This window comes from Macaca nemestrina, chromosome 11 (genome assembly GCF_043159975.1).
Source record: "Macaca nemestrina isolate mMacNem1 chromosome 11, mMacNem.hap1, whole genome shotgun sequence".
Taxonomy (NCBI): Eukaryota; Metazoa; Chordata; class Mammalia; order Primates; family Cercopithecidae; genus Macaca; species Macaca nemestrina.
In genome coordinates this window covers 95,230,270-95,245,921 of record NC_092135.1, presented here as the reverse complement: position 1 = coordinate 95,245,921, position 15,652 = coordinate 95,230,270, and the positions used below count along the sequence as shown (strand labels likewise).

The 15,652-nt window shown below is 43.9% G+C and overlaps 1 protein-coding gene across 6 annotated transcripts in view; it reads right to left on the bottom strand.

The window, feature by feature from the left end:
• Nucleotides 1–14,208: 14,208 nt before the first annotated feature.
• The window catches only part of LOC105468151 (coenzyme Q10B), a 37,311-nt gene continuing 35,867 nt past the window's right edge, over nt 14,209–15,652 (bottom strand). For all 6 annotated transcript variants that reach the window (XM_071073128.1, XM_071073126.1, XM_011718196.3 and 3 more), the window contains exon 5: nt 14,209–15,591. In XM_071073128.1, the coding sequence (XP_070929229.1) occupies nt 15,424–15,591 (168 nt within the window). In that variant the 3' untranslated portion in view covers nt 14,209–15,423. The remainder of the gene's footprint in view (nt 15,592–15,652) is intronic.

Here is a 15,652-nt window from a genome sequence, read left to right as displayed (position 1 = left end):
GCTTTCAACTTAAATCACTGAGGCATTTTTACTACTATTCTGTTAAAATCAGGATTTTAGTGCTTGCCACCACCAGATGAGAAGTTAAGCAGCCTTTCTGTGGAGAGTGAGAATAATTGTGTACAAAGCAGAGAAATATCCAATTATGTGACAACCTTTGTGTAATAAAAATTTGTTTAAAGTTAATAATTGTGTTAGCCTTTCCATGATTAGAAGATACTGAAAAATGAAAGCCAGTTGAAGGGGCAGACTGGCATGTGTATAAAACATCCTACCTATGATATTTTCATGTTTCTCTTTGTTGTAGACTGAACTACATTATTCCATTGATAATGGGGAAAGACAGTTTCTATTTTCCCCTGTGCAAGGATTTTACAGCTCTCTTGGAGCTGTAAAATCTGGGAGGTTGGAAGGAACTCCACCTCAGCGTGGCCTTTGGGCTGCTGCTGCAAGCAAGGCATTGAGGCAAATATTTCTGCTGTCCTTACCTTGGACAGAAGTAGAGGGGAAAAATAAAGTCCATCATCACGTGAAAGAGTCACTTGAAATCCTATACCTAGAATACCTTTGGCTTTGGTAATTTGATTGTGTTTGGGGTACAAAAAAAAGATCTATTTGATAGCACAACGGGATGACTATAGTCAACTGTATATTAAAAAATAATGTAATTGGATTGTAACAAAGGACAAATGCTTGAGGGGCTAATACCCCTTTCTCCATGATATGATTATTTCACATTGAATGCCTACATCAGAACGTCTCTTGTACCCCATAAATAAATACACCTGCTATGTACCCACAGAAATGTTTTTAAAAGGCAGAATTGGTCAGCAGATGAGAGGGGATTGAAAAAAGGCATGTTAACTGAAGAAATCTTGTCTAGAATGTAGTTTGGGCTGTAAAAGTGGCAAGCAAGCAAACGAGTAAAAGAAATCTAGGGAGATAATTTACATCTTAAGAGTCCAACTAGTTTATTAGAAGACCAGTAAAGACTAAGAAACACCTGGACTTAGTTCGTATTAGAGCAGGGAGAGTGACAGGAGACTCTAGAGATTAACAGGAGGGGAAAAAATTAACCAAGTGTTTGCTATGCATTAGACATCAGGATAGGTAATTTTAACCCTCATTGTTACGTTTGGGAGCTACATTTATATAAACTGAGACTCTGAAAGTCTAACTGCCAGCCGGGCACCGTGACTCATGCTTGTAATCCCAGTACTTACGGAGGCTGAGGGCCCAGTACTTAGGGAGGCAAGTAGATCACCAGGTCTGCCCGCTAAGATGGTAAAACCCCATCTCTACTAAAAACAAAAATATGGCAGGTGCCTCTAATTCCAGCTACTTGGGAGGCTGAGGCAGGAGAATCGCTTGAACCCAGGGGGCGGAGGTTACAGTAAGCAGAGATCGCGCCACTGCGCTCCAGTCTATGACAGTGAGACTCCATCTCAAAGAAAAAAAAAAAAGTCATCTCGAAGAAAAAAAAAAAAACTTCCACAGTCTCAGAGCTGTTAAGTGGTAGACCCAAATTTGAACCAGTTTTTTATTTAAACACTTAAGTTCTCAACCTAAGAACACGCTAAGCAGGGTCTAGTTTATTGTTGCAAGAAACCTGAAAGCTGCAGCCAGAGGAACTGGGAAATTCCCTTTTCCTTTCTTAGCTTATTTGAGAAGGAAAGCACCCAAGGTCACACTTATTGGTGAAACCAGAACTAGACTACAAACCTGAACTCCTAAGTTCTATGTCCTTTTGCCGTTTTTTATTTTTCCTTTTTTTTTTTGAGACGAGAGTCTCGCTCTCGCCAAGGCTGGAGTGCAATGGTGCAATCTCGGCTCACTGCATCCTCCGCCTCCCGGGTTCAAGCGATTCTCCTGCCTCAGCCTCCCAAGTAGCTGGGAGTACAGGTGCCTGCCACCATGCCCAGCTAATTTTTTGTATTTTTACTAGAGATGTGGTTAACTTCTGACCTCAGGTGATCTACCTGCCTCAGCCTCCCAAAGTGCTGGGATTACAGGTGTGAGCCCCCATACCCAGCCATATCGTTTTTCAAAACTGAAAACAGATTTAGTCAATAAGTGCACTCAAACCAGCCACATACATGACAAGTTAGAGATGAAAGGGACTTTAATCCATCCGCCACCTCCCAAATATCCACTAGAAATTGCATCTAATTGTGAAAAATGTAAATTTACCTATAAAGTGATTGCAGAAATTCTGAAGATATGCTAGAGGAGCAGGAGTAGCAATGATTGAGATGGTTACTTAAAGCATCCTTTGGTGATGGTTAAAGATGCCAGTGACTAGAAAGGAACTACTAGATCCCCTGAGGAAACATGCTCATGACATTCATGGTACCTTGGGAAACCACAAAAAATACCTCCAGGCCCCAATCAGATGTTGACCTGAAGGAAAAATAGAGCCCGGTGGGATGGCCTGAAAGCAAACAATTTAATTGCTTTACTGTGCAGGATTTATTTGAACAATGGAGGGCCTTTTCAAGTCAAAATTTGCAGGAGTTTATTGGGAGAACAAATGTATAAGCCTGAAAGAAAAAGGGGAGGAAAGGGGGAAGCGAACAGTGATACAATATTTAAGCCCTAACCATGGAAATTACCTGGTTCTGCTTGAAAAACAGGAATAACCAAGGGAAAAGGAGTACAGCTATAAAGTCTTGCTATTTCGGGAAGAGTTGAGGAAATGGAAGGTTTCTGCTGCAACTGAGGTAACCCCAGCTAAACTCAGGTCTTGGAGAATCCAAAATGTGAAAAGCAAGTTTGAGCGCACATGACTAAGAATATCTTCCTGGTTCTTACAAACAGCTCCAGTTTGATTTTTTTTTTTTTTTTGACCCAGGGTCTCACTCTGTTGCCCAGACCAGTCTGAGTGCAATGGCAAGATCTCGGCTCACTGCAACATCCACCTCCTGGTTTCAAGCGATTCTCGTGCCTCAGCCTCAGGATTACAGACGCCCAACCACTGTTGGTGGCTAATTTGTATTTGTATTTTTAGTGGAGTATTGTATTTTTGTATTTTTAGTGGAGACACGGTTTCATCACATTGGCCAGGCTGGTCTTGAATTCCTGACCTCAAGTGATCCGCCTGCCTCAGCCACCCAATGCTGGGATTACAGGCATGAGCCACCACGCCTGGCCCAGTCTGATTTTCAGTTAAATGTGGACCATCAGTGTTGGAGTAAGAAAAGCACACTGTAGTTTGTCATACTGAAAATAGTCTGAATAGTTTGAATTTAGTAACCTTAAATGAAGTCTTCGACTTTGTCACCAAAAAATGGTCTAATAGTAGTAGCAGCAACAGTAGCACTTGTGCCCATCAGTAATTCTTTTTTTTTTTTTTTTTTTTTGGAGATGGAGTCTCACCTTATCACCAGGCTAGAGTGCAGTGGTGTCATCTCGGCTCACTGCAACCTCCGCCTCCCAGGTTCAAGCAATTCTCCTGCCTCAGCCTCCTAACTAGCTGGGATTACAGGTGTGCACCACCATGCCTGGCTAATTTTCATATTTTTAGTAGAGACGGGGTTTTACCATGTTGGTCAGGGTTGTCTTGAACTCCTGACCTCATGACCCACCCACCTCGGCTTCTGAAAGTGCAGGGATTACAGGTGTGAACCGCTGCCTCCGGCTGCCCATCAACAATTCTTATGTACATCTCCAGCACCTAGATATTTAATACTCCACTAAAAGGAAACAGGATTCCTTGAGTAGCAGTTGAGTCCACGCCTTGAGGCAGGAAAAAAATTAGGATGGATCTGGAACACCCTGTTCCTGCCTGGCAATGATAATACTTTCAGAAACACCCAGAGCCTTTTTTTTTTTGAACAGAGTATCTGTCACCCAGGCTGGAGTGCAGGCAGTGGGGCGATCTCGGCTCATTGCAATCTCCACCTCCTGGGTTCAAGCGATTCTCCTGCCTCAGGCTCCTGAGTAGCTGGGAGCTACATGCCACCACGCCTGGCTAATTTTTGTATTTTTAGTAGAGACAGTTTTGCCATACTGGTCAGGCTGGTTTCGAATTCCTGACCTCAAGTGATTCACTGGCCTTGGCCTCCCAAAGTGCTGGGATTACAGGCATGAGCCACCTTGCCCAGCCGCAGAGCAGTTTTAAAGACAGAAGAGCCAGCACGGCTGGGTGCCATGGCTCACACCTGTAATCCCAGCACTTTGGGAGGCTGAGGCTGGTGGATGTTAGAAATGCTTGTTCCCCAGTGCCATAAAGAAATAGCACTTGAACAGATTTAATTTTCTCAGCAAGGCCATTTTTACTTTCTGCAGAAAGGGTACACTCACCAGCAGTTTTGCCACAAGAGTACACCGAACAAAAGAGACAGGGTCATTTATAACCTGGCACGTCCACCCTACTGCTGTGTCTGGTTTCCATTCACTGGAATTGGACCTCACATTCTGTATTTGTCCCGATTGGCTAGCGACTTAGAACTTTTCAAGAGGCAAAGGCAGAGGAGAACAAAGGAAGGAGGAAGTAACTTGCAGGACGCTGAGAAAGGTAAAAAAAACACCTCCAAATAAGGAAAAGGAACAGGCTATAACCTAATGCTTGCTTGGACCAGTATAAGCAGGCCAGGGCAAATATTTAGGCTAAATTGTGGGAGCTAAGAACACGAAGTATATTGATTTCTTTATTACAGCTAGCAGATATTTAAGAATGTTAGCACGGGTCTTTGAATAAATTTTGCTTCTAGGAGAAGTTGGTATTTCTTTTTAATTAGATGGGGAGGAACGTCTCTTTGAAGAGGAACCTCTACTTCACTTTGGGTTTTGTTTTGTTTTTTGTTTTGTTTTGAAACGGAGTCTCTGTTGCCCAGGCTGGAGTGCACTGACTTGATCTTGGCTCACTGCAACCTCTGCCTCCCCAGTTCAAGCGATTCTCCTACTTCAGTCTCCAGAATAGCTGGGACTACAGGCTCCCGCCACCACGCCCAGCTAATTTTTGTATTTTTAGTAGAGGCGGGGTTTCACCATGTTGGCCAGGCTGGTCTCGAACTCCTGACCTCAAGTGATCCACCCACCTGGGCCTCCCAAAGTGTTGGGATTACAGACGTGAGCCACGACGCCCGGCTTTTTGCAATCACCTGAGGTCAAGAGTTCGAGACCAGCCTGACCAATATGCCAAAACTCTGTCTCTACTAAAAATACAAAAATTAGCAGGGTGTGGTGGCTCACGCCTGTAGTCTCAGCTATACAGGAGGCTGAGGTAGGAGAATTGCTTGAACCTGGGGGGATTGAGGTTGCAGTGAGCCGAGATAGCACCACTGCACTCCAGCCTGGGTGACAGAGTGAGATTCTGGCTCCCCGCCCCCCAAAAAAGAAGAGCCTGTCCAAGGGGTTTACTGGGCAAAATTAGTACCTTTTGAGTATCAATAACAAATCATTATGGTTACTTAGAATTAGAACAAAGCAAAGTGTTCATAATGATACTTAAAAGAGGAAAATGAATATAGAGAATAGAAAAAGTTCTAATATAAACTGGTGAATGTTTTTAATAAGCAAGCAGTGTTGCTGGGCACGGTGGCTCATGCCTATAATCCCAGCACTTTGGGAGGCCAAGGCAGGCAGATCACCTAAGATTGGCAGTCAAGACCAGCCTGACCAACATGGAGAAACCCCCATCTCTACTAAAAATACAAAATTAGCAGGGCATGGTGCTGTATGCCTGTAATCCCAGCTACTCGGGAGGCTGAGGCAGGAGAATCACTTGAACCTGGGAGGCGGAGGTTGCGTGAGCCGAGATCAGGCCATTGCACTCCAGCCTAGGCAACAAGAGCGAAACTCTAAAAGAAACAAAATAAGCAGGAGTGTTGACATACATGTCTGCTGATAAAGCACAGATTATATTCTTGTTTCTGTATGTGTAAACAGGAAGGAGTGAAATAAAACTGGTAAGCATCATGGCCAGGTGAAGTAGCTAATGCCTGTAATCCTAGCACTTTGGGAGGTTGAGGCGGGCAGATCACTTGAGGTCAGGAGTTCGGGACCAGCCTGGCCAACACGGTGAAATGCCATCTCCACTAAAAATACAAAAATTAGCGGGGCATGGTGGTGTGTGCCTGTAGTCCAAGCTAGTCAGGAGGCTGAGGCAGGAGAATCGCTTGAACCCAGGGGGCGGAGGTTATCCAAATTCTCCAGAAATATTGAACTTTCCACGGAACTAAATTTTTGAGATGAACTCATGAATATTAATAAATTTATGAGATAGACATAACTTTCTATGTAATTTTCAGCATTTTGTCTTGTAAATAGTCTCTACTTATGAAATACAGATATGTTAATAGACAAATCAGGTCAATACACCATAAATAACAAGAGTTATATACCTAACAACTTAAAAGAGTATTTCATTTCCAGGAAAGGTATCAATTCTCTAAACATTTACATCTCTGAAACACAAAGGACATAAGAACCTCATGATGTAACAAGTAAAGCTTTGTTATAAAAAACAAACAAAAAAGGGACTCATCCTAAGGGTAAAGGCTCAGCATCACACTGACCTGTGCAACCAACCAGGTTACACATTAACAGTAACCCAGGCCAGGTGCGGTGGCTCATGCCTCTAATCCCAGCACTTTGGGAGGCCGAGGCGGGCGGATCACGAGGTCAGGAGATTGAGACCATCCTGGCTAACGCGGTGAAACCCCATCTCTACTAAACAAAAATAAAAAAATTAGCTGGGCGTGGTGGCAGGCGCCTGTAGCCTCAGCTACTCGGGAGGCTGAGGCAGGAGAATGGCGTGAACCCGGGAGGAGGAGCTTGCAGTGAGCCGAGATGGCGCCACTGCACTCCAGCCTGGGCAACAGAGTGAGACTGTCTCTAAAAAAACTGTGGGGAAAAGAAAGAAAGATCAGCCTGTTACTGTGTCTATATAGAAAGAAGTAGACATAAGAGGCTCCATTTTGTTCTGTATTTGAGATGCTGTCAATCTGTGACCCTACCCCCAACCTTGTCCTTGCAAGAGACATGTGCTGTGGTGACTCAAGATTTAAAGGATTTTGGGGCCGGGCGCGGTAGCTCAAGCCTATAATCCCAGCACTTTGGGAGGCCGAGACGGGCGGATCACGAGGTCAGGAGATCGAGACCATCCTGGCTAACACGGTGAAACCCCATCTCTACTAAAAAATACAAAAAACTAGCCGGGCGAGGTGGCGGGCGCCTGTAGTCCCAGCTATTCCGGAGGCTGAGGCAGGAGAATGGCATGAACCCGGGAGGCGGAGCTTGCAGTGAGCTGAGATCAGGCCACCCCACTCCAGCCTGGCCTGAGACTCCGTCTCAAAAAAAAAAAAAAAAAGGATTTTGGGCTGTGCAGGGTGTGCTTTGTTAAACAAGTGCCTGAAGGCAGTTTGCTGGTTAAAAGTCATCACCATTCTCTTAATCTCAAGTACCCAGGGACATGCACACTGCCAAAGGTCGCAGGAACCTCTGCCTAGGAAAGCTGGGTATTGTCCAAGGTTTCTCCCCATGTGATAGTCTGAAATATGGCCTCGTGGGAAGGGAAAGACCTGATAGTCCCCCAGCCTGACACCCGTGAAGGGTCTGTGCTAAGGAGGACTAGTGTAAGAGGAAAGAAGGCCTCTTGGCGGTTGTTGGCAGTTTGAGATAGAGAAAACATCTGTCTCCTTTTGAGATAGAGAAAACATCTGTCTCCTGCCCGTCCCTGGGCAATGGAACATCTCGGTATTGTATGTTCTGTTTACTGAGAAAGGAGAAAACTGAGAAAGGTGGGACTTGCTAGCGCAATGCTGCTCTTTATGCACTAAAAAGGTTTATGGAGATATTTACATATGCGTATCAAGGCGCAGCACTTTTCCTTAAACTTATTCATGTCACAGAGATCTTTATTCATATGTCTTATTGCTGACCTTCTCCCTAGTATGATCCTATTATCCTGCCACTTCCTTTTCTTTAAGATGGTAAAGATGATTATCAATAAATACTAAGGGAACTCAGAGACCGGTGCCGGCGTGCGTCCTCTGTATGCTGAGCGCTGGTCCCCTGGGCCCACCTTTTCTTTCTCTATACTTTGTCTCTGTGTCTCATTTCTTTTCTCAAGTCTCTCGTTCCACCTAACGAGAAACGCCCACAGGTGTGGAGGAGTAGACCACCCTTTCAAAAAACAACAACAACAAAAACAGTAACCCAAATCCTGCAACTGTAGTTGGATTAAGATGGTGCTTCTTCTCGAGCCTAGTTAACATCCTGAATGACCAGAAAGGTATAAAAACGACCCTAGAAAGGCAACATTAATTCTCCTCCTAGGGTCTGGTGGAGTCTCCCCATCTTGCATCTCCCCGTCTGCAAGCCATCTACCTCTGCCCACCCGGGAATGAGGGATGAGGAGGGCTTGGGGGCTGGGTGGAATTCTGCCAGTTGGAGAAGCCCTGTGGCAGGAAGGTCTATGTCGACATAGAGTATACCTTTCTTCAGCCACTGACTGCATGTGAATGACAATGAAACAGCTGGAGTCGACCGCCCTCAGAAGCAATCAGTGATGAAGGGACTGAGCCACACAGACTAGGTAGGATGTGTATCGGATACTGTCACGACTCTCAGTGGGAACTGGGCAAGACAGAAGTTTGTGGTCTTGTCACTGACTTACTGAAATGTCTTGGGCTCTGCTTTTCAACTGGTTCCTCTATTGGACTCAAAGGTTGGGAGTAGGAGACAATATCCCAGGCTGACAAGGGCTTGCCCTTTATCTTGAGCACCTCATTGCTTTCAGCCTGTGCCCTTTCTCCACCTTTGCCCTCCCAGTGGTTCGTATGTAGGAAGTCCATCTCAATTTGTCTCGAACCAAGGATGAGGGTCTAGTCTCTGCCATGACGGTGGGATCTGAGGCCTTTCCATACCCAGTCTGGTGCCTGCCCCACACTGTACCAGACACTGAACTCCTGGACCCTGTCCTCCTTCCCTTTATTACCCCTTTCCTTCAGCTCACTTAGCCCGGTGCCGTATCCAGCACCAAAAAAAAAAAAAAAATCCTAAGTGTTTGTCCTCTGCTGGGTTTGGGGACACAGGGAAGCCTTGGGGTCTGGAAAAAGGCTGCTCTTATCTAGAGTTTACCCATAGGCCAGGGGACTCCTATTCTCTTCACAGATACCCCTGCAAGAGGAATTTCTTTTGGGGCACGAAGTGAGGACTTCATTTCATCAGAGGCTGGCGATGGTGGGGGGTGGACTTCTTGGTATTTGTTTTTTGTTTTTTGAGACAGGGTATCACTCTGTTGCCTGGGCTGGAGTGCAGTGGTGCGATCTTGGCTCCCTGCAACCTTGACCTCGTGGGATCAAGCAATCCTCCCACCTCAGCCTCCTGAGTAGCTGGGACCACAGACATGCACCACTCTGCCTGGCAAATGAGTTTTTGTAACATGTTAGGAGTAATGTTGCAAATTTACCTCTTCACTTTCTGAAGACACGTGAATATAGGACCAATGTATTTGTGACAAGCAAATGCACTAGTAGAGAAGGGCCATCCGCCCTGCCCCAGCTCAGATAGAGGTGCTGAGCCCATCACAGTTATTACATGTCTTAAGTTTTGTTCAATTATAGCTCTTTTCCCTTTCCTGATGATTGAATTTACAAAACAAAGTAGGCTGCTCAGAAGGCCCTGGAAGTGAGGAGGGGCAAGGATCACTGGTGACTAGTTAGGGAGGATGAGGATTGTTTTTTGCCAAAAGCCTAAGTAGAGTGGATCTGGATTATCTGGCACCCTCCTGGATGGAACCCTAGAGTACCTCCTGTGTGAAAGGGTCCCTGGATTTTCCCCAGCCCCCACCTGTCTCTACCTTCAGCCACATTGATGGCAGAGAATAACTTACAGCCTGTTTCTCACCAGAGAGCAAAACTGGTCATCTGGCTTATGTTCATAGTACATTATCTTTACTATGTGCCAGGATATCACACTTAAAAAAGCCACACACAAAAAAATGTAAAATACTTGAACAAGCTTGTATAATAATATTAACGAGAGTATCTGCTTTCTGGGCTGATGTGATTCGTTCATTATTCCAGTTGGGTTTTAGTCCTTTGTAATTTGTAGTAATTATGCTTTTCTTTCTGTCTTTTTTTTTTTTTTTTTTTTGAGACACAGTCTCACTCTCTCGCCCAGACTGGAGTGCAGTGGCACAATCTTGGCTCACTGCAACCTCTGCCTCCTGGGTTCAAGCGATTCTCCTGCCTCAGCCTCCCGAGTAGCTGGGATTACAGGCCCCCACCACCATGCCTGGCTATTTTTGTATTTTTAGTAGAGATGGGGTTTCACCATGTTGACCAGATTGGTCTCAAACTCATGACCTCAGGGGATCTGCCTGCTACAGCCTCCCCAAGTGCTGGGATTATAGGCATGAGCCACCGTGCCTGCCCCCCCTTTTTTTTTTTGAGATAGAGTCTCGCTCTGTTGCCCAGGCTGGACTGCCGTCACGCAATCTCGGCTCACTGCAATCTCCGCCTCCCGTGTTCAAGCAATTCTCCTGCCTCAGCCTCCCAGTAGCTGGGATTACAGGCGTGTGCCACCACACCCAGCTAATTTTTGTATTTTTAGTAGAGACGGGGTTTCACCATGTTGATCAGGCTGGTCTCAAACTCCTGACCTCATGATCCGCCCGCCTCGGCCTCCCAGAGTGCTGGATTACAGGCGTGAGCCACCGCACCCGGCCCCCCATGCTTTTCTTAATACAAAAAAAGAAAGTATAAAAATAAACACTTGAGGCCGGGCGCTGTGGCTCACCTGTAATCCCAGCACTTTGGGAGGCTGAGACGGGCAGATCACGAGGGCAGAAGAGCAGCTGCAAGTAACCGCTGATACCTGACTAAAAGTGAATTCAGCACTAGATGTCTGTTATCTCACATAACCAGAAGTGCAAAGCTGGCAATTACAGGGTTGGTTCATTCACCCTTAATGATGTTAGAATTCTGAGTTTGCTTCTCTGAATTATCTTAGCTCTTCCTCACAGCGAAAAGATGGCAGATGTAGCTACAAACTTCATGTTCTCAATCAGGTAAAAATAAGGAGAATTTCTTTTCGAACGATCCTCCCACAAAGAGGAAAATCTCATCTAACAGCCCCATCCCATCAGTCTTCCCCTCAGATTCCACTGGCCAGATGCCATTTTCAAAAAGTTTATAAACATGGTATTGTTTTTCCCCTTATTACATGTAAAGCATAGATGCCAAGTTTTAAGTCTACAATGCCTCTAAGAGTTCTACTTCATCTACTGTTTACTGCAAATCCTGCCGTTAGGTCAAAACAAGTTTGATGCTGCTTTGTAACACATACCACAAATCCTGTCCCTTAGTTGCCTAAGGTATATAAGCCCTGGGACCATGATGATCCACCAGGGGATCCACCATCTTATCTTGCAGCCACCCTGAAACACGGCTTCTGCTCCTGTGTGTAGGGCCCTATTAAATGTTTCTTTCTGAGAAACTGGATTTGTCCACCTTTCTTCTGCCTCTCAGTTTCCTCAGCTTTTGTGGCTAGATTTGCACAGACCTGCCCACCACAGAATCAGAAGTCATGGCCTCAAGACTGTTGGGCTAGATAAAGCAAACATGAGAGCACAGATATTAGAGCCAGAATGTGTGGGGTTTTCATCCTGTCTTTACCAGTCACTGTGACCTCAGGAAAGTTACTTAATCTCTCTTTATAAAACTTTTTGTATGTAAAATGAGGATAATAGTATCTACCTCAAAAAGTTATGATGAGGCTGGGCGCGGTGGCTCAAGCCTGTAATCCCAGCACTTTGGGAGGCCAAGACGGGCAGATCACGAGGTCAGGAGATCGAGACCATCCTGGCTAACACGGTGAAACCCCGTCTCTACTAAAAAATACAAAAAACTAGCTGGGCGAGGTGGCAGGCGCCTGTAGTCCCAGCTACTCGGGAGGCTGAGGCAGAAGAATGGCGTGAACCCGGGAGGCGGAGCTTGCAGTGAGCTGAGATCCGGCCACTGCACTCCAGCCTGGGCGACAGAGCGAGACTCTGTCTCAAAAAAAAAAAAAAGTTATGATGATTAAATGTCTACAAAGCATTTTCAACTGCCTGGCATCCAGTGCTATGTAAATGTGCAACACAAAATAATTCTGTTAAATGCCTAAAAACTTGAGCCTTGAAAACTGAGGTGGTCAGTCCCATGAAATTCCAGAGGTCTATATATCATGATCTTATGAACTCTTTCTCTTATAAACAGGGGAGGAAAAAATAAAAGGAGAATATCATAAAATTACCCTCAGAAAAACTCCTGACCAGGTCTGTCTCCTTCTTGGAGGGTCTGAGCTTAGAATGCTGTTACACAGAATCAGATGAACTCCAGATATATAAACTCTGACACTCTAAACTTGGCCTTAAGTATCTACAAAGACCCAGGATCCATTTGTTAACACTCAAATGACCACTGTGTTTGTTGTATAAAGGGAGCATTGGAGTTAGCTATTAGAACACTACTAGAGTCATTTTTGTCTGTCTCTTTGGAGACAGAGTCTCATTCTGTTGCCGGGGCTGAGATGCAGTGACATGATCACGGCTCGCTGTAGCCTAAACCTCCTAGGCTCAAGCTATCCTCCTGCCTCAGCCTCCTGAGTAGCAGGGACTACAGGCACATCCACACCTGGATAATTTTAGTACTAATTTCTAGAAATTGAGAGACTAGATTAGGCAACTGAGTTTAGCTCCAAGTTTACAACTTCCTTAAAATTTAGCATAAACCAATGAGCACCCTGACAAAGAGGAAATGAACATTGAGTATTGAGTTTTTGTATTTTTTTGTAGAGATGGGGTTTCATCATGTTGCCAGTCTGGTGTCAAATTCCTGGGCTCAAGTAATCCACCCACTTTAACCTCCTAAAGTGCTGAGAATACAAGTGTGAGCCACTGTACCTGGCTGGCATTTGTAAAAGGAGTGATAAAGTATGGGTTCCTATTTCCAACAAAAGAGAATACAGGCCAGATACAGTGGCTAAGGCTTGCAATCCCAAACACTTCGGGAGGCTGAGGCAGGAGGAGTGCTCAAACCCAGAAGTTTGAGACCAGCCTGGGCAACACAGGGAGCCCTGTCTCTAAAAATAAATAAATACATAAATAATTTTTTTTAAAAAGACAATATAGTACACAGAGAGAATAAAATGTCTGAGTCTTATTTTTAAAAAAACTTTAAATGACTTCGCAATTTTAAAAAAACTTTGTGGCCAGGTGCAGTAGCTCACACCTGTAATCCCAACACTCTGGGAGGCCAAGGTGGGCAGATTATTTAAGGTCAGGAGCTCGAGATCAGCCTGGAAAACATGGTGAAACCCTGTCTCCACTAAAAAATACAAAAAATACCATGCCCAGCCAAAAAAAAAAAAAAAAAAAAAAAAAACTTTCTTATTTAAAAAACAACGTTGGCCAGGGACAGTGGCTCACGCCTGAAATGCCAGCACTTAGGAAGGCTGAGGCGGGCAGATCACCTGAGGTCGGGGGTTTGAGGCTAGCCTGATCAACATGGAGAAACCCCGTTTCTACTAAAAATACAAAATTAGCCAGGCGTGGTGGTGCATGCCTATAATCCCAGCTACTCAGAAGGCTGAGGCAGGAGAACTGCTTGAACGTGGGAAGCAGAGGATGCAGTGAGCCGAGATCGCATTATTGCACTCCAGCCTGGGCAACAAGAGCAAAACTCCGTCTCAAGAAAAAAAAAAAAAATGTATGTAACTATATGCAAACTACTTATGCTCTCGGCAAATACCTCATCTGTAAATGGAAAGATACTGCTTACCTTGTATGAAAGCACAACCTGGCTCCTCATGAGTAGAGGCTGGTATGAATCCTTCATCAATCTATACCCAGTGTCTGAGAGAAAGCAGGTGCTCAAAACAGATTTATTAAACAAATCAATACATATATATACTTATGTAGAGAACTAATTACTGAGGTCCCTTGTTGATCTGAGGAAACAAAGTTAATAACACTATCACTGGAAGTTTAATGCCAGAGGGTTGTTGGTATGTAGTGAAAGGAGGACAGGAGATCAATGACTGGTTAAAAGAAAATTGAATTTTGCTTATATTTGTCAAAGTCTGTTTCTTCATAGAAATAGATATTTTAGAAATCTTCATAGATTTTTTAAGACATGAAATGCTATCACAACACTTTACTATGTCTATGCAAATACACATTTAAACAATATAGGAAGATTTCAATAACCAAACTAACTGTACAAAAAATAAACAAATTAACTTTATTACGTTGCTACTTCAACTTCAGTCCTTACATTGATTTGTTTTTTAAAAAATATCAGTTTGAAACACATTACTGAAAGTGAGTATACACAATAAATAGAAAATAGGGATGCATAGTGCTGGAGACATTCAACCAACTTATCTTCATCTGTTGCCTACTGTTGTAGACAAAATTTGACACACAATTAGCATAATTGAAAGAGCAGCCAAACTACCTCGGAGAAAGTGGCAAACTACTGGAAAAGTAGCTTAAAGCTCTGGACCACTCACCAAAAAAAAAAAAAAGAAAAAAATTCACTGTTTATCTGGGAGCTAGCCTCATTATGGCACTGAATTTATCTACTAGTCATAAGAACAATTTTTAAAATATCAAAAGTCCCAGGGAACCTTCACTAACAGCTTTTGTTTTTGTTTTTTGTTTTTTTTTGGAGACAGAGTCTCCCTCTGTTGCCCAGGCTGGAGTGCAGCAGGGCGATCTTGGCTCACTGCAACCTCCGCCTCTCGGGTTCAAGCGATTCTTGTGCCTCAGCCTCCCAAGTAACTGGAATTACAGGTGTGTGCCACTATGCCCAGCTAATTTTGTATTTTTAGTAGAGATGGGGTTTCACCATGGTGGCCAGGCTGGTCTCAAACTCCTCACCTCAACTAATCTGCCCACCTCAGCTTCCCAAAGTGCTGGAATTACAGGCATGAGCTACTGCGCCCAGCCCAAAGTTTTTACTTTAAATATATGATTACTCAAATATCCTAGCCATATGGCAGGCCCTATAACAATAAGTTACAAATAGTCTGAATTTAATAACTTAAGTGTGATATGGTTAATATAATACATACTGCGTGAATATCTTAACTAACCTCTTTCAGGTAAGGTGATAATTAAAAGGTTTAAATTTACAGTTTCAACTTCTGCTCAAAAGAATCATGCCCGTATTCTAGCAATGGTGATGACATCCCATTATTGTAATGCAGAACATGATAATGTCCATATTATTTTGAATTATACTTGATTGAAGAAATAATTCTATGTATAAGTGAGTCTATATTCTATGTGCAAATTTTCAATGGTGCAGGTTTATAACCAAAGTTGCGTTCAACAAATGCTTTCTGGCTTCTGAAAACATGTCATGAAAATACTTCCTAAAAGTGAACACACTAAAGTTAGAAGCAGGTGACACCAGTTCTTTTTTGCCTTTATGTGTGATGGACTTCATGAAGCATTAACTCCCGAGGTATATTTGTTTCTGGACCGTACAGCTTACATGCTCTTCTTTCAAAGGCAGCTACCATCTGCTTCACAACTTCATCAAAAAACAATGTGGCAAGCTGAGAATGTAGAAGTGATCGAAATTCAAAAGAAATCTGTAGAAAAATATTGAAAATTATTTTTTGCTTTTTTTTTTTTCTCTCCTGGAGAAAGACT